Source organism: Manacus vitellinus, unplaced genomic scaffold, assembly GCF_001715985.3.
Source record: "Manacus vitellinus isolate BGI_N305 unplaced genomic scaffold, ASM171598v3 scaffold_6_pilon, whole genome shotgun sequence".
In the NCBI taxonomy this organism is placed as follows: domain Eukaryota; kingdom Metazoa; phylum Chordata; class Aves; order Passeriformes; family Pipridae; genus Manacus; species Manacus vitellinus.
Window position 1 is genome coordinate 36,404,191 of NW_021940750.1, and position 19,094 is coordinate 36,423,284.

Sequence of the window (19,094 nt, forward strand, 5' to 3'; positions counted from 1 at the left end):
ATGTGTGCACTGCCTCAGGGGTGGTGTGATGGAGGCAAGCTCCCATCAACTCCATTTTGGGAACACTTCACATGGAATTCAATTATTCCTGATGCTCCAGGGGCAGATGGTGACACCACAGGCTGTGGTCCAAGGGAAATAAATAAAAGGGTCTGCGGCAAGCCTGGGATCTGGTCAGAAAAAGTTCCTGACCCAGCTGGAGCCAGTTTTCTTTCTGGGCCTACAAGTGCTGGTGACGTGCAACAAGCCAACCAAGCAACAATCTCCCCTTTTGCCCCTTGCACTACTCCAGAAAATAAATCTGTGTTACTTCTTACATGACGTGATGCAGGACTCTCATTACAGCACAGCTCGGGGGACGGATGGTCATAACACCAACTAAGGGCTCTGGGCCCACAAATAGTCCACAGAGAACAAATTTGTACATAATTAGTTTTTTCTCTAGGCAACAGGAGGAGAAGACAACCTTCCAGTATTTAGTTAGAAAAAATTAAGTGTCCTCTGTGTCCTATTTGAAAGGACAAGACCTAGCTGGCATGCTTAGCTGCAAAGGAGAGAGTTAAAAAAACAACCTATCTCTGCAAGACCAAGACCTGGGAGAGGAGAGATCACATCCCAAGGGATTGAAAGTGCAGGTTAGAAAACATTCCCCTCTGGAAACGCTCAGGGCGATTTTTTCGTCCCCGGGGCTATTTTTTGGCCTTCATGCCTTGTTGCCACCAGTCCTGCTGTGCGTAGCCAACCCTCAAACAGCTCCTGCCTGATCCGGGGCTGTGCCTCACTGCAGGAGGTGGACTAGCAACCTCTTGAACCATCTCTCTCAAGCACATGGCTGTGATCTCATGCTAAACTAAAATGAGGCTAATCTTCGCATAAATTTGCACTTATCCCATCTTTCATAAGCATAAAATGAAGGTGGAACACAGAGCACTTGCAGAAAAGCAGTGTAGCAGGGAAGATTAAATGTAGGAACTGACAGCAGACTTGGCAGCATCCACTCTGGCAACCTGCTTGGAAGGGAAGGCTCGGCTGAGAGGAGCTGCAGGTGAAGAGGCCCCGTCACCCAGGCAGGGGGCTGGGGCAGCCATGGGGGAACAACCCTTCCAACCCCCTGCAAGGGCCCCGAGTGTGCTCTGCAGACCTGGCTGCCAATAAATCCTCAGCTGAACACTATCAAAAGGAAGATTTTAGAAGGCTGTGAATGCATCTCAAATGCTGTTACGACTATTTAAACTGTTCTGTCTGCCTGTGTCACAACCAGGTAACTTTTGTATAATTATTCTCTCCTCCTGAATAACTGCACACACACAATATCTGTGTACTACAGATGCTCCCCTGCATTGGTGCACACCTACATCCTGATCCTCCCAGTTCTCACCAAAATCAGAATGTTTTTAGATTCAGTTCTGATACAAGCAGATGGGCCTCACAAGTTTTAATTCAGATATTCTGCAGTCAGCTGCAAGTACATCAAATTCACCGAATAATTCAGGTAGTTTATTTCCTACAGATGACATACATCATCTAGGGAAGGAAACCAGATTAAATGCACACACACCCCCTGGTGCATTGCAGGCAACTTATTACTGCAATAATCACTCCTACTTGTCAATACAAGGATTGCTGCTTCTGTGCAGTTAATCACAGAAATAAGTTCTAATTCAGTAATCTCAATGCATACATTAAAACCCCAAAAGTTGAAGTATTTGCCAGTTTATTCGTATTAGTTTAAAAAAATCAGTAGCAACACTATCTTCATGTTACAAAATGATTTTTGGCCTGTGGACAAAACCTGCTACCACTCACTTGATCACTATTTGCATTGTCTCTCTTCACCAAAAAGGTACCTTTGGAAAAAAGGCTTGTCAGTGGTGTAACTGCACTTATTGTTGAGTATAAAATGAGGCAAAAGACACAGTTGGTACAGCCACGGTCATGGGCCAGAGATCCAGTCCCTTCACCTCTGATATCCAGGTTTCATTCCATTAGCAGTAAAATACAGTAGTCACAGCTGGGCTTTCTAACAGGGAGATCTGACGTGGCTCAGGTGCCTGCAGGAATGATTCATAGCAGAAGGCAGGGCAAGCACTTCTGGAGAGAGATGAGGAGCGAAGGGGATTCCTCCCTGCTCCCTCTTTGAAATGACACTGGCGCAGTTTCAGAGCACAGCGGTTTCCCCCTCAGTGCGAGAAGTGGAACAGAGAACTCAGGATGGCAAATGGGAAACGGCAGTGTACGAGGCTTTCAGAGATAATATATGCTACAAAACCCCTATAGTTAAGACAATTAAGTCCCAAGACTGTTTCAAAGAGCTCCAGCTTTAGGATTTTTAATTATTAAAATCATGTCACTGAATCAAAAGAGGTCACTAAACCCAAGCTTCTGTATTCTGCTTCAGCTACAATTTAGAAGCGGGAGGTCTGTAGAGGAAGTGTTGTTTATATGCTCAGTGTGGACTAGCTTGGAATGCAGCAGTACAAAAATTATTACAGATTAAAAGTTCGTGGTTGATTCTTCAGCACTCCTCCTTCCAGTCAGTTCTTTCACTACATTCTCAGTCATATCTTGTTCTGACTTAAAAAAAAAGATCAGGGCACAAGTTCCATTTACATGATTCATCAGGTGTTCTTCTGGGAGCTAAAAACAAAAATAAATTTAATTACTATTATATACTACTGCAGGCAACTTTCAGGCTGAATTATAATCAAATGCCATTTGGAGACATATGGCATAATATGGGATTGGCTTAACTCCATTATCTCAAGATGAGAAATAAAGCCCAAATATTGAAAGCCTTCAAGAAGGCACCTACCTTTGGTTAATTATTCCTTTCAGAAGAGCCCATTTACTCCTCCTGACACTGGGTCCAAGTCTATATCATAGAAACAGGGTCTTGTAGGAAGTCCTGGCATAGTGCTCATCTGGACAAGAAGAGAGAGAATGTTAAAATGGCAGCAGTATCATTTTGTGCCCAAGATACTGAGCACTACAATGGCAACAGCCTTGCACATGAACAGACCAGCAGGATGCTGGTCATGGACCCTTTTGAAGCACACTGTGAGAACCAGGAAGTCCTGAATAAGTAGATAGATCTGAGGTTTTTCCTTTTTATGATGAGGATTCAGTTTGGTTTCTGCAGCTGCCAGTGACTGAGCCCAAGATTTGGCAAAGTACTTTGATAATCAGCTGACCAGGTCACTGTTAGAGGAGCGTTCATGGACTTCGCTGTGGTGAGATAATTACTTGTGGCAGTTTTCTGGGTACCAAAGTGAGGATACATGTTTGAATACAACTTTGCCGACTGTAAAGTCTGACTTGATTACAACTCTTAAAGAGTCTAGAACTAGAAGTGTTAAATAATTAGGAATAATTACTGTTGAGAGTTGAATCACTTTGGGGTTTGTTTTGTTTTTTGTAAACTGGGATAAAGCTTAGGAAGAGATGAAGACTGGAACATTTTCAGGAGGCTGTGCAGTGGCAGAGCTCACAGAGCAGCTGCCAGCACTAGGCCTGCCTCAGGCCAGTCCTCTTCGCTTGTCCCACTGCCGAGCACCCAATTTCAGGGATGCAGAATGCAAGGCTGGCAGGAACTACACTTGGCCTGATTCATTCATGCAGCTGAGAACATTTCCCCTTCCCTAACTCAGCATTTAGCCCAGCAGCACACACAGGCTAGACATGGATGCTCTACAAAAGTGGACAACTTGTACCCATGTTTGGTAGTTTGTGTCAGTGGTCATTAATTGCTGTAATAAAAAAGAGAGACCTTGAAAGGTCTCATTTTCTATCTGCATCACCCAGCCTCAGCTTTCACAGTCAGTATTGTTATGCCTGTCTCCATTAGATTAAAGATCTCTTTGGCAACCTGGTATTTTCTCCCTGAGCAAGTATTTTGCACGCTAATCAAATTACCTCCCCATCTTCCTTTTGATCTTAAGCTAAGCAGCAAAGGAGGCAAAGCTCTGCTGGTGAGGCTTTTTCTGCTGTTCTCAAAACTGTCTGGGGAGCTTTTGGAGTTCCAGCCCATTTTCCTAAGCTGTTGACAAGTGCTAACTCCAGTCCCACAGGTCCAGCACCACTGCAGGTCTTTCACGGCTTATGCAGAGGCAAAACTCACTTCAGGTCTCCTCTTTCTAATGAATTCTAGGGCTGCACCTGCTTTTTGTCAGAGCTACTGCCTTCCCAGATAGAGACTAGGGGGGGCCACGGAGAGGACCCTCAGTCCTCATTTTTGTGCTTAGCTGTATGAATATTTTGCCCTCAAGAACCTCTCAGGAAGGTGTTAAGAGGTTTAAAGTGCCCAGAGGGGTTTTCCTGTTCTCACCTGCCAGTATCTGGTCATGCAGAGCAAGAAATTTCCTATTTATTTATGTATCACTGAAGAGTCATGGAGCTCTGCAGTTCTCCACCTCCAGATTCAGAGGGCCACAGCATGAGCTGAGAGAGTGACATTCAACAGAGTAGGAGGTGCTGTAGATGTGCCTGACTTTGCCATTTCTTGCACTTTCTATTTTGAAATGAACAGTCAATTTTTCCTCCTTTCTTTTCATCCACAGTGGCTACTCTGCTTACTTAAAGGCAGTCTGTTTAAACCCCAGATTTTCATGCAGTACAGAGTAATTTCCATCCAGGCTACTAATTTTCTGTACAAGTATCTACAATGCTTAATGCACTCAGTTATTTTAAAAGCTGAACTAATGAACTTCTCCTCCATTATCCTCATCCCCTTTAATACCACATGTGCTCAAAAAGAATTCACACTATTTACTTGCATGAAAAATTAGCCCACATGACTATCATCAAACCCCTTGCAAGACTGCAAATAAAACTAATACCAACTAAACATGTATTATTTATTGTTCTTGTGTAACTTACAAAAAAATTTTAGAAACTAAAAAAATAGTTGAATAGAGGATTTGACTTCAATTCAGCAGCAGCTCCAGAAAAAAAGCCCAACAAATCTGAGTCCAATGATTTCTTTTATTTTCACTTCAAATCTAGATAACCTTTGAAATTATATTTACTTTAAAATCTCAAAGTATTTCTTTGAAGGACAATAGTTTCAACTCTGAGCCAGAAAGGGAAAAACCAAAAACTCAGAACCTGAGAAAAAAATAAAATGTGACATCCTTTGTGATGACTTCAGATAACAAGAGTATGCACACACTGGGGATTAATTTCACCTCATATTTACCTCAAAAGCTTCTGCACAGAGCTACATATTTGTTGCATTTTCAGCTCTCAGTTTAATGGCTGCTGCCAAAAATTTACTCTGAGGCTAACACATCCCCTGCTGAATGGGTTTAAAATAGTGATCTGACTCAAAATGCTCTGGATTGCTTCTCGAGAGGACATCCATTCCCTGGGTTTGTAGACACCACAGAAGAGGGATCATATTCCTAACCAGAAGACCTACCATTAACTCTAGCAGAATTAACACCACGATTTACCACATAGCCAAGAAAACATTAGGAAGCTGGGAAAGGAGCAGAAAGGAAAAAGTCCAACTCCATAGAAACTAAAGACATCAGAAAAAGAGCCAAAATGTTGTCTAAAAACATCTCTCTCATGTAGCTCATTAATGCAGTCTACCCTTTCCTTCTCCAATGCTTATGCAATAAATAATAAAAATAAATCATTGTTTGGATTAAATCTTGGCTTGCAAAAAATGCCATTTATAACAGCAAAAGGCATGTTATCTTTCATTCTATCCCAAAACACACATTAGTCTTTAGAATATGGATGAGCCAGACTTCCATCAGGATGAGGTTATTGTATTTATGTTGGGTAACCTGGAAACCCTTACCTACCATTATTAAGGAATTAAAAGAAAAGGTACCCAATATTTGGCTCTAGCAAGCATTTGAAGGAAGAGCGGCTCCAACTCTTAAATCAGCAAATTTCATCATCTGAGTCATGCACCCCTAATGCTTTTGAAAGTCTATTATAATAAATATGTTGCCATTAGGACTTCAGAAGAAGCTTCAGGCCCAAAAAACAACAAAAAGGCAGAGCTGCTTGCTCCAACTGCCTCATCCCCTAAAATACTCTCATTAGTTACTTAACATCTGCCAGAACAGATTCCCCAGGTAAGATTTCCAGCAGATCCTTTCATCCTAATGTTTTTTGTCTATGGATGCAAACCTGAACTTGAGTTCATTTAGCAGGTGGCTCCTCTTTCTGCTGTATCAAAGCTGTTCCAGGATCCTGTTTCCATTGTTGCTACTGTCTCCCCTCTCAGCTGACATTATGCCAATCACGTCAAAGAACAGAAACTAAAAACTCAAGGGCACAGTGAAATGAATTGTTGGAATTCATGCTGAACAGCAAACAGATGGTCAGCAAAACCATGAGAACCAAATGGGAGGAGAGCCTGATAAATGATTAATAGCACAGGTCAGCTTCTCTTTGGAGGTGTCTCATCCAAAGCTGTTTGCTTTGAAAGCTTTGGAGGAGTTGCCTTGTTCTACCCTGATCCACAGGTGCACACAGAGCTCACCTGCAGTACTGCAAAGTGCTTTCATCAAGAATGCAAAGTCCAGTGGCAATCAGGTGGGCCAAGGATTTTTCCCATGCCCTCTGCCAGAGGCTGTTCCTAGAATTCACTAACTACAGAGTTCATTCTCTTCTCAAAATATATGGAGAGAGATGTGGGACCTGAGGGATACACCAGGGGAAAAAACTTAAGGCATCTAATACACTGGACTGCTAAAACACCAACTACTATAAGTGAAAAGGACTCTCCTAATTTAAGATACTTAAGAGTAACTGAGTACTGGAATCAAGTTTTTTCCCCTCACCCCAGCTGAGGGTTCACCCAGTCACATACCGTTCCCACCAGTGGATACAGGAATCCTGCTCCAACACTGGCCCGAACGTCTCGGATCGGCAGAACAAAACCTGTAGGTGCTCCTTTTTGTTCAGGGTCATGAGACAACGATAAGTGAGTTTTAGCCATGCAGATTGGCAGGTTTCCAAATCCCTGGGAAAAGAGAGAGAAAAGAAGACAAATTAGTGTGAAAAAACCAGTAACTTCTCCTGTACCCAAATGTAATTGCTCTGTTCTGCCATTCTCTGCAGACATCAGACATTTTATCAGGACATTTCACTCCTCACCAACTGCTTCACCCACAGCCTGTCAGATCCACTGACCATTCTGCATTCCCATTCCTTCTCTGTCAAAGTCTGTGTCCCCCACTAAGTACTAAAGAAAGAACCACTATGGTCCCCAGCATATCCAGTGAGGAAAACACTATAGAAGTGTTAGATATACAACCTCAATAGCAAACATACTTTCTACTCTCTTCCCAAAACATTAAACAGCTCAGAGTTAAGGTTTTGTTCAGCTGAGGTCAGTTAATTAGAAATGTTTGGTCAATATAATTGCAGGTCATGAGGAAGTGGCAATTACATTCCTATGGGGTTTTGATAGGCTTGTAAAGGAACATACAAGAAGCATGAAAGCAAGAAACTATACAAGGCAGTAGTAAATGAACTGCAAAAGCAAGATTATTTGAACACCCTGTAACCAGCAAATGGCCAGTTCATACACTGTCTTCTCTTCACAGACCTTCAACAATGCAGAAGCAGGTAAAACCACAAGGATGTCATGCTAGAGAAGAGTAAAAGCAACACAGCAACCAGAAAGCACCACTGCTATCAGATGATGTGGAAAACTCACTTGCTTAGTGTAGATGGTGACTTTCTCCTGTGCTTCTGGAAGTAGCTCAATGTCTCTTGCCCCGTAGACCTGCTGGGCAATAAGCCTGATCTTATCTACAACAGGGAGCTAGGAAAAAAAAAAAATACAGGCAAGTCAGTGTGGCCAAACTACAAAGACCTGCAGCATCACAGCAGCTTTACACCCCTTATATGTGTTGTGCAGTGCCCAACTGCAGACGTCAGACTTTATCCCACTTGCTGTAGAACAGAGCTATACAGTAATTTGAGGGTTTTCACAGGTTTCAATATTTCACTGGTTCGTCAACACAACAAGAACTAACTCTCTGTAATACTGCAAGTTCCTACCTCCAGGTTATAGAGGAACCTGAAGTTGCTGGGTGCCTGGGATGCTCTCTGAACAGCTCGGGCCAGTGCCAGCGCTCCTTTCCCTCCCTCTGCCCAGTGAGTGCACTCCACAGCATCGAATGCTCCTGCCTCCTTCGCCTTCTGTACTACAAGGGCCACTTCAGCCTTTGTATCCGTCCTGGAAGGAGAAAAATCTGCATGTTTGTACCAGAATGCACACACGGTAAATTAACTGTTCCTGACAAGATCCAAAACCTGTCCAAAGAAATCACAGAACCCTGCCATCAGGCAGCTGCTCATGGGCTGTCCATCACAGTCTTCTCTACCTTGGTGAAGGAGGCTTACTCCATGGAGGAACACACAGCAACAAGTAGCTCTGGAACTCCATGCAGAGATCCATGACTTCTGACAGAGCAGCATTCCAGACCTTCTGCCATTTCTGTTCTGCTTTCCAGTTTTCACAAGCAAACTCAAAAAGGTGTTAGTACTGCAGATTTAGAGATGCTCAGGTGTGCTGTATCATGGGCACACAACAAGCTAAAAGCCAACATTCCTCCAGATTGGGCAATATGCATTTACTTCATGTGAAGAACCTTAGCTGGCTACTCCCCTTCAGCTGGCATCAGCTTTAGCATCCTAGCTCAAAGGCCTTCTGCTCTTGTAAAATAACCACACAGAGGTTCTATTTCCTGTGCAGTTCAACGTGCAGAGCCCAAAATGCTCCTTAGCAGGGCACAATTATTCCACACAGCCAATCACTGAACACAGTGTGGTCAACAACACAGGCACCTCACCAGCTATTATGAGCTTAGATTCCACAGTCACAGGCACATCTATCCATAATAATTTGGCCAGTAAGGGTGTAAGTGATGGCAGATACTAGCCATAAAATCCTAGGCTAATTCAAAGTAAAGGAATACATTGGAAATGACTAAGCAGAGCTCCTCCCCCACTTATTCAGTGTCTTCCAACAATGCAAGATGCTGCAAACAATACATCAACAGAAGTGAAAACAGGAGTTTGTGCTAAACATAACATACAAAATGCCACAATTTTATACCCATGCCTCACTTCCAAGTCCCAGCTCACTTACTTGAAAGCATTGACAGCCACAACTACTGGGACACCAAACAGCCGTGCATTTTGGATTTGCTTGTTTAGATTACTGCAGCCATTTGCCAACAGCTGAAGGTTCTGTAAAGAAGACAGCAAGCAGGAAGTCTGTTTTATCAGGGGCAGTGGAACTTTTATTCCAAATCCACTACATCCACGGCTAATGGTAAAAACGTCAAAATAGGAATGAAACCACAAAGGCAAGTACCCAGTGGTGCTTTCTGAACAGTCCAGACCACTGCATGCTCCTGATAGAGAAAAAGAATTACTACTTCTAATAATCACTGGTTTCAGCTGTCAAGCCAAGGTAAGAGAAACCATTTTTTGTTATTCTTAGTAAGTTAATACCTGTTCCCATTAACTCCCCACAGTAAAGCCTCAGTCTCCTCTCTGACACATTCCTCTTTATGTATTAAATATCACCAGCAGTGAATTTCATTACACCCTTTTGAAGTCTGTGGCAACAGCTTTCAGTTTACATGTATTTACATTTTGCAGCATCAGAGACTATTCCTGGAAATTCAGACATTTCATCCCTTCCTATGCAAAGAATAATCCATGCAGAACCTCCACGAGTAAAAAAGCTGCAGCAATGTAAAGAGAGCCAGACCAATTATCCAAGTGTACACAACCATTAAAAGCACAAAGACAGAAGGTGAGACTTTACTTCACTTTCCTCTCTTGCTTGCAAAGGTGGGGGGGATAAAACCAGAAACTATAGAGCATAGAGAGGTACTTTGAATATTTTCAGACAGTGTTTCAGCCAAGCAATTACTCCATATTGAGAAGGCTGGGGACACAGAGTAGATATTACTATGAAAAATGGAGCACACAGACAATTGCATGAGTTAAGGAGAAACAAAAAGGCTCTGAGCGCTGGCTAGATCAAGTATAATAAACATTTGAAAGAGCAGAGCCAAAGTAACATCATTAAAAAACCCCATAACATTACAGCTTGTATGAGGAAGCATTTCCATGGCAGCTAAAGAAACGACACACTAGTAACCCAGGCATGCACTGCATGACATCTGGATGTCATGACCACAATTAGCTGGCCAACTGTCACAACACCTTGAAATTACCTCTTCTGTGTATTCCTTCGGTAAAGGTACCCCAGCAGTGACCTGGGGAAAAAAAGGAAAAAAAATGGAGTCCCATCAGATTTTCATCCATGATATCTATCATGTCATGGATTCATATGATTGATTCATATTAAGTGGCATCAAGATACAACATTCTACTCCAAGCTGATCCTTTTTTTTTTTGTAAGAAAAAAATAAATGGAAGAATAAAAGACTGCGGGATGCACTCCAGATAAAATAGATGACCGACTCTGGGACTTTCACAAGTGCCCCAGCACACAGGCAAACAAAACAAGCAGGTATGAACCTGTAATATACTGCAGTGAAGCTGCTGACAAGCAACAGAAACACGTTGATTCCTTTTACAGCTTGAATCTCAAGACAATTTCAAGCGGATCAAACTCTACGGGGCTTCAAGTGACTGGATCAGAACAACAGGAACGGCCCCTCAGGTCTATGGAAAACCTTCCCCAGTCCTTACTGTAGGCCCTCCTCCGTGCATTTTCAGAGCTCGGACAGTAGCAACCAACACCACCACGTGAGGCCGGAGACCGGAGTAGCGGCACTTAATATCAAAGAATTTCTCCATGCCTATGTCTGCACCGAATCCTGCTTCTGTAACTGGAGTAGGAAATAAAAGAAAAGAAGCTTGTGAAAGGTTGCTGGGTGGAAAAATCATGCTCCGATTACATAAATCAGAAGCTTCTTCCAAGACAAAAAAAAAAAAGCCCTAAGACGCTCATGATAAAAAAAGGCGGATCCCTCCCTCCAAAACAAACAAATGGCAAAGAAAATACCCCACACTCCTTGCACTTACCAACAAAACCGTCTTTACCCACAAGTTTCAGTGCTATTTTGTCTGCCAACACAGAGGAATTCCCATGTGCAATATTGGCAAAAGGTCCAGCATGAACAAACACTGGTGTTCCCTAGAAAAGGGGGGGATGTGGGAGAGAGAGAAAGAGAAAAATCAGAGTACAATTTCACAAATCTCCAGCATCTCAGGAGCTAAGTACTGAGGTACCTGAAGGTAAAGAAAAACATTTTTAGAAAACAGATCCTAAAGCCTTCTGATCAGACATTTGTTATCAGCAATAAGGACTACAGGGCAAACAGGATTATTATAATCTGCACAAGTGGAGGTATTAATCCGCTTAGGAAAAGGATGGTTAAATCCCAGCAACTTTGAATTTACAATCTTTGTCATTCTCCTTCATCCACACCATTTAAATTCCCCAAGCACTTCCTGACATTAAAGACAACAGAACAAAGACACAGCGAAGTTTAGTGCATTTCCTCAGGGTCATCCCACATGCCAAAGGCAGAAGGAAGCCAGCCTTCCCCCCTAGCCCTGAGCCTTAGACAGGAAACCACAGTAAACCTCCAACTCTAAGTTAAGTAGGCCCACACTGATTGTGATGAATGAAATAAACCATTTGTTTCTTGGCTCTGAGAATGCACTTACAGCAAATCATCTGTGCTCACCTCTAGAGTCTGCATGAGGTTTGGCTTAATAGCGTCTTTCATCAAGACAGCCAGAGCTCCAGTCACTCCCTAAAATAAAAAAGGACAATCAGTTTCCACGTGTACCGAGACCTTGAGACTGTTCCTATGTTGTGTCAAGGTTCTGCTTTTGTCCTGGTGGGCTTTCAGGACCAGAACCAGCAGTTGCTCTACACAGAACAACCTCTAGTCAGGGCAAGGCAGGAGAACGACCTTTACACTCTTGTAAGAGGATCTGTGATTTCTGGTGGGGGCAGCCTCTTGGCTGTGACCTTGCTGGGCCATCCCTTTGTAGCAAAGGCATAAAGAACAATTAACTGCTGTTTCAATGCTATGGCAAGGTTAGTAAATAAGACCAGTGAGAGAGTAACTTTTCAGTACATATGGTTTACTGTAGCCCATTCAGTGGCACAAAGCAATGTTCTTGGGTTTTGAAGGCAGATTTGTCTTGGACTTTTTTCCTTCTTCTTTTTAGCAACTCAGCTCCTCAGCTCTACAAACTGGCCTTAAAATGTCATAACAGGCTGCTACATTCTGCTCAAGTCTCCTGTGCAAAAATAACTTTTAAAGTGAACCTTTGTGCTCATGAGAACAACCAGGCAGACACAAAAAGCAAATACTGGAGCCCAGGTTTCCTCTGAGGCGCAGCTACGTACCCTGATGAACTCTGATTCCAGTGAGAGATTATGATTTCATCCCCATATGCTTTGAGAAGACAAAAATGAGGGTGTGGTCACCTTTGTGACTGACACAGTCCAGTGGAAATCAAACCAGCTGTTACCCAGCACTTGCAAAAGTAACTAAAATTGCTGTCGCAAGTCCTGAGCCAAACGTTCACAGCAGTGATGAAAACCTTGAACCATGATCTCTTTTTCTTTCCTTTCAATTTCAAGTGGATTGCAGCACTCAATTACAGGAAAGATTATTTTTTTATAAGACATTCCGTGCTTTGTTTCATTAGTTTCAATCTTGCCACATGAAAGCTTACTTAACATTTAATGGATAAGCTTTAAACTTCAGTCATCTCCAGAATAATGAAAACTACAGAGCAAGATTTCCATGGTGACATTTCAGGCCTGTGTCACTCAGCAGCACTTCAATGCATCCCATCTCTAAAAACCTGTTGTCAGTTTTCGATTCCACGCTTCTTCCCAGATTTTTTTGCACTTCCTGGTAGCACACTCATGACATTGGTTTTATCACAGCAGAAGGACCCAGGCTGGTCTCTGCAATCACCACATTTCTGCTTGCATAAGGAGTACTTAACACAGCCCTAACGACAGACACAAGCCACTGGCTGCCATCAGTGCAAACACATAACACACAAGAGAACCTGTTGGACAGGTCTGATACCACCCCCATTCTGTAGTTTCAATGGACAAAAATTAAACATGGTTAGATTAAAAAAAAAAGAGTAAAAAAAAAGAAATCCTGAGGTGAAAAACTTCTATCACTGGATTCTACAGAAAACTCAATCAACTCCCACCCCAATGCACCATCTGCCTCCACTGCTGATGGGCAGTAGGAGACTCCTGTTTTCCAGAAAAAGGGTTGAACTCGGGTACTTAAGGTTAAACTGGCAGCATGCTAGGTGTAGGAATTAAAATCTCAAAGCTGCCTATAGAACTTTGGCACATGCCCTCCCTCATTCCCAACAAATGTATCACATAGGGATTTACAGATAAATGGTTCCCAGCCTAGCCCTTTTCCTGCAAGACCAGAGTTAGGCCAAAAATCTGCTGTTTCTTAGCTTTATCCTGGGAGGAGGTAAAACAAAGAAACAAAAACCCTTAAAACACAAGAAAACAAAAATCCCACAGCAAGATAGTAAGAGCTGGGTAAGCCTTAGTGCTGTGTCCACCTTGCTGGAAACACAAGTCAGGATACCCCCCCTCTGGATTCTTCTCTCTCACTGGAAATGTTCATTCAGAAAATGCAGCACAAACCTCATTAACACCACATCATGCAAATTTGTAATACCCTTGTCTCTTGCAAAGCAGGCTGTGAAGTATCTGCTATACAGGAGAGCTCCAAGCACTAATACTGTATCTATTGATCAGTCCAACAGTCCCGAGCCTGTTCTCCGTCTTGGGGTCAAATGGCGGGGTACAGTTCACACAGAGGACTCAAACCCCTTCCCTTCTCCAAACAGGGTTGCCATCTTCAAAATGTTCATTGGAAGAAGTGTCTGGGGCACAGGCCATTCCCCTGAAACCACGGTGAAGCACCATTGGGGAAAGTGCTAGTGGACATGCTCCACAAACATGCCAAGAACTGTACTATAATTATTGTACGGGCAGCTGCAAGACAGTGCTGCAGCTTGCAACTGCTGCCTAGGACTGCTTTGCACACTGGTAACAGGCATCACCAGTGCTGTGACATTCGGCGTTTCGTGCAATGGAAATAAAGGATTTATGTCCCTCATCAAAGGCTGCCCTATGGAGAACATGCTTTTTTGCAAAGGCTTTGGCTTTTACAGCATTCACAGCCTCCCAGAACAAGGTATTTCACCCTCTTGTAATTAAGTTTGCACAAGGCTTTGTTCCTGCTCAATGTCTTCCTCACTCCAGGGAGCCTGAGAAACAGGATGGCCAGTAGGATGCATTTTGAGTTCTTCCAATTCATAAACGTGCTTTTTACATAGAAGCCACCACGTATTTCCCCAGTAATTCCTATGGTGCCAGCTTCAACCTGACACACAGGACATCACACAGGACCCTCACACACACTCTCTGGACAAGGTGGTGGCCACACTGAAGCAAAAAACTTTCATTAACTGCAGGGACTGAGATTTCATCTTTGATCTTCTGTAAGTTAAGATCTTTTCTGCACAGAACCATCTTTCTGCTTTTCAATCCAAAGACTTTCAGAAGCAGTAGGAAGAAGCAGTTAATAACTGCATGACTCTTACAAGGTCATCTGCTGTAACTGGTTGTCCTTTCTTGCTGGAGGCTACGACCATTCTGCCGAATCGCTTTTTCATATCATCCAGCCCATCAGCCAGCGCTAGGACTGCCATGATTTCACTGCTTACAGTGATGTCAAACTGAGCCTGCAAGAGATGAATAAAGAATGTGAACTCATCAAGATTCCCCAGCAGCGATTCTTACCTCCGGTAAATTCTTGATACGAGGCCAATCATCACCATCGCAACAAAAAAGAGACAATAAAACCCCCCAGATATACAAATATACAAGAAATCCAAAGCATTGCTCTCAGAACACAATTAATTTAATGTGACTGTTTTAAACTGGATCTTTTTACTGCAAAATTAAGTAAAACCTATTTCTTCCGTTGATATTATGTGTCTCTCCTGGGACACACATTAGTGATTCATGTAAGAACACTTAACATTACTAACAATTATATTTTTGAAGGCTGAGCTTACTAACTCATCTGATTATCACTAAACAATACAGCAAATGACAAAAAATCCGAACAAAAACCCCAGATTCTATAGGAAATGAAGGATATAATTCATCTGACATAATGCAGACACCTCCATCTTAGGGAAGCTAAGCACCCTAAGGACATTTCAAGTCAATAGAAAGAGGCTTTTCTGAGCACAATTCATTTGAACTATTAATTTGACAGTTACTTAAGCAACTCTAAGTAAGGATGAGGGGAGTCACAGCTCAATTGTCTATTTTACTCTATTGATTATACAGTGAATCTAGACAAGCTAGTCTAGTTTTGGCCAGATACACCCCACCCAAAGCATCTGCAGTGGTGAAGATGAGCCATTGCCATGTGTCATCTTTAGAAAGGCCACAGTCATCCCAGTTTGGGAAACCAATATTCATGAGAGAACAGGAAAGGAGGGAACAGACAATAAAATATGCACTGATAGCAAATTTAACTGCTTGGTTTAAAGGACTTCCTGCTTTCTCTTTAACAAGATACTGGTAAAAGATGAAAATATCCAGACTTACAGAAAGTTGCCTCAGGAACACATTTTTCAAAGTACTTATGCAAGGAAAGGGAGCATTTACCGTTCGTGAGAAGCCTTTCTCTGTTGGAGACTGTCCAATAGTGATTTTCCTAAGGAACCTGTCATTTGTATCCAGTACTGCAAGAAATGCAGAGAGATAAGATGTCACACTGCAAGTCATAAGTCACATCTATGCCCTGTGAGAAACACTCAGCCAGTTCATCCATGAAGAGAGGACAGCAGTTTGAGATACCATCCTCTCCTGAAGAGTGGCAAATGCTTCTCAACATGATTCCTCCCCAAAACTAAACAGCAATGAAGACAGTCAGAGACACATCAGACCCTGCCACTGCATCCAGAGGGAGTCTAAATCCCTTTGTGTGCACTAACCACAAGACCAAAGCTCCTCTGAAGAGCAGAGCTGTTAGTATTATTCAAATTGATTTTTCGCCATCATTAGTCAGTGTGAATTCAGGAAACTACTACAGCCAAAGGGAAATAAAATTATCATTTTATAAGTTAAGTGATAAAACAGTCACACACTACCATTTAGTGAGAATTGTTTCACGTAGCTCCATTAACTCAAATTGCCTTGGAAACACAAACTATCAAGCAGCGGCTTAAATTTGCGGTGTCTTACTATCTGCTTGGAATATTCTAAGTATTTTGTAAAGTATGTCCCATGAGGCAAACTACTTTAGCCTCATTACAGGTTATGAAGCAAATTTTGGATAATACATTTCACACTGTATTTTAATAAAAAGAAGAAAAAGCAATACTCTTAGAGTCTAGCTCAAGAAAAAAAGTCCATTTTGAAATTTCTTTTGCTAGTGAAATATTAAATCTGCCAGACCAGAGATTGATGTCACCTTCAGGTATTTTAAAATCCTTTTAAAAATCTGTCCTTCGTTTGCTGTCAGTCCCCAACAGAGCAAGTGGGTAGATTAAAACTGAGTTTAATCCCAGACCAGAACCCTCTCCTTTCTCACAGAGCAGTCAGGCAAAAAGACTGTTGGTTACAGTTGCCAAATTCAAGTCGCTCAGTGACTGACAAATCCAGAAACACAAACTCGCACCAATTAGCAAAGTCTTAATCTTTGTGAATTCACTGCAGATTCAAACCCCTGTGTCAGACCCTTTAGAAATGGGATCCCAGCTTCAGGCATCTATCCCAGAGGCCAGCCCTGTCCTCTTTCCTATTCTTCCAGGAAACACAATTTCAGCTGTACTTGCAAATGTCTCCTTTGACACATGGTTTTGTTTCTTAACAATTCTTTCATTTAATGTATCTTGTACCTCTTTGCCACGTTATGGTGCCCGGGTCAATGTCCAATCTCACAAATGCATTTATTTCTTCCTTTGTCAAAGCTGTGGGATCAGTTTTGTTAATGCCCAGTTTCTACGGGAAGAAAGGACAAATAAAAGAAAAAGGGTGTGGTGAAAAAATTCACATAAATGAACCTTTTACTGCAGCAATGAAGCTTTGGCAGCAGCATCTGCATATTCAGAAATAAGGAAGGGCTGCCTTTTTGATGTCCCTTCTCCCAGACCCCACAGCAATGTAAGATGATCCGTATCAGGATGCATCTGGAAGCAGAGCTTGCTGCTGGCCAGCTCGTAAAGGGCAAGGCAGACAATACAGCCCATTAGGGCAGGTTGTCACCAAGCTTTGTGCGAGGCACCTACAGAAAGAGTAAGAGAGAGAGCTCTGCAGCTCCTTACACGCCTTGTTCTCGTCATCAGTCTCACATGCTTACATCCATTTCTCATTAGTTTGCCTGGGGTCACTGCACACAGCCGTACGTGTTTAAAGCCACTGCTTTCAGCATGCTGGTTAAGCAGCACAAAGGAAGAATTAAACAATTCAGTCACAAGGCTGTCAGCATCCCAGAAAGCCGATCTTGAACATACTGAGAGGATGGGCAGTTTGCCAAGTTGCTTAATTGAGAGAAGAATTATCTGAAGAAGCCTGATACAAGTGCAAGCTTAGGAATGGGGAAAACGATTCAGTTGATTTATGAACGAGCAAGGTTGTTTTAATTAACTAAACAGTCAAGTCGTATTTTCCCCCTGAAGAACAGCAGGGAAGAAAAAAGTCTGTTCTCTTTCCCTTCAAGTATATAATTTAGAAAAAGAAATAAACAACAATAAAGATATCATCTTTCTGGAGTATTAGCACCCTGTCACATCTTGACATTTAATAACCAGAAGAGTGGTCAGGGTAGAGTTCCCTCAGCAGTCTGTCAGGAACACCAAGCAGTATGACATAGCTTCTTGCTCAGCAGTAGAAGCAAACCACACGTTGTCTATGGGTTGAGACATTATAGCCAATTAATATAGCAGAGTTTTAGCTTGCTAAGTAGTCTGGCTATTGCTCCGGACTTCCAAATTGGTAACTGATCCAGCCTGAATACTCTGCAAACAGGCTTGTACTTTGAATGGGCTCAGCAGGGCCCAGTCTGTGCTCCTAGCTGAAGGGTTCAAGCCTAGTGCAAAACTATGCCTCTGTTAATCCTCATTTTTTCAGAAGTCAATGTGAACTAGCATATGTCCTTAACTTCTGAGGATAAGAGGAGCTGTGGGCTGCTCAGAGACTGCCACTCAATGACAGGGCTGCTCATCTAACTGGGAATTCTTTTTTATAGAGAGGAGGTGTGGGCAACGTTTTCCTTGTTTTCTCAATCCGGATAAGACAAAAAAATTCTCTCTGTTCTCTTTCTGCTGAATTTTCTAAATTGCCTTTTTTGTCCTGCATTATCTGTATAGCTGTCACATGGGAACCATTAATCTCTAGCTGAAAATGTGTGTAAGGTAGAGAAACCAAGTCTAGTCCTTTCTTAAACTGCATTAAGGACACTGAATTGACACTATTAATAAAGGACACTAATCCCTTTGCCTCTTCCCACCATGTTACTCACAGAGCATATGACAGAGTTATATCAATGATTCTTCCCCTTGGGGCTGCATCTCACTATTTTCTGTGCTACCACTGCTACTCTGCACGCTTTATGTAAAAAATAAATGCCAGCAGAATGACCTAGTGGACAACATGAGGGTTTCTGTAACATACCTCTGCTTATTTAAAAGATGAGTAAATGGAACAGAACCAGAAACCAATGAGAAACCAGTGATCTTACCTGTAGTCTTCGGATCTGAATGTCTGAGAACTTCCTAACACCATTGACAGAAGGCACCAAACGGTTGTAGAGAGCCTTGCAGAATGAAACAGGTAGTTAATTAGCACTGCTGGCACACCCAGAACAGCCTGATGAAATCGGGCTGGGATCAAATCCATTGTAAGAAAGGGTTGTACCTGGTCAGACTGAGTCAGCTCATGGAACATACGTGCGTCAATAGCAGCAGCAACCAGGTTGTTGGCTGCAGTGATAGCATGGATGTCACCAGTGAGGTGAAGGTTAAACTAGAGGAGATAAAAC

The 19,094-nt window shown here is 42.5% G+C and overlaps 1 protein-coding gene across 2 annotated transcripts in view; it reads right to left on the reverse strand.

Annotated features, from left to right (window-relative positions):
* Window positions 1-1,420: 1,420 nt before the first annotated feature.
* MTHFD1 (methylenetetrahydrofolate dehydrogenase, cyclohydrolase and formyltetrahydrofolate synthetase 1) overlaps window positions 1,421-19,094 on the reverse strand; it is a 41,938-nt gene continuing 24,264 nt past the window's right edge. For both annotated transcript variants that reach the window (XM_018082615.2, XM_018082614.2), the window contains exons 14-28: window positions 18,971-19,078; window positions 18,795-18,869; window positions 16,954-17,056; window positions 15,719-15,795; window positions 14,638-14,778; window positions 11,709-11,777; window positions 11,041-11,152; window positions 10,705-10,844; window positions 10,224-10,265; window positions 9,122-9,222; window positions 8,029-8,206; window positions 7,682-7,789; window positions 6,830-6,982; window positions 2,813-2,921; window positions 1,421-2,637 (exon numbers count right to left, since the gene is read on the reverse strand). In XM_018082615.2, coding sequence (XP_017938104.2) covers window positions 2,832-2,921; window positions 6,830-6,982; window positions 7,682-7,789; window positions 8,029-8,206; window positions 9,122-9,222; window positions 10,224-10,265; window positions 10,705-10,844; window positions 11,041-11,152; window positions 11,709-11,777; window positions 14,638-14,778; window positions 15,719-15,795; window positions 16,954-17,056; window positions 18,795-18,869; window positions 18,971-19,078 — 1,497 coding nt within the window. In that variant the 3' untranslated portion in view covers window positions 1,421-2,637; window positions 2,813-2,831. The remainder of the gene's footprint in view (window positions 2,638-2,812; window positions 2,922-6,829; window positions 6,983-7,681; window positions 7,790-8,028; window positions 8,207-9,121; window positions 9,223-10,223; window positions 10,266-10,704; window positions 10,845-11,040; window positions 11,153-11,708; window positions 11,778-14,637; window positions 14,779-15,718; window positions 15,796-16,953; window positions 17,057-18,794; window positions 18,870-18,970; window positions 19,079-19,094) is intronic.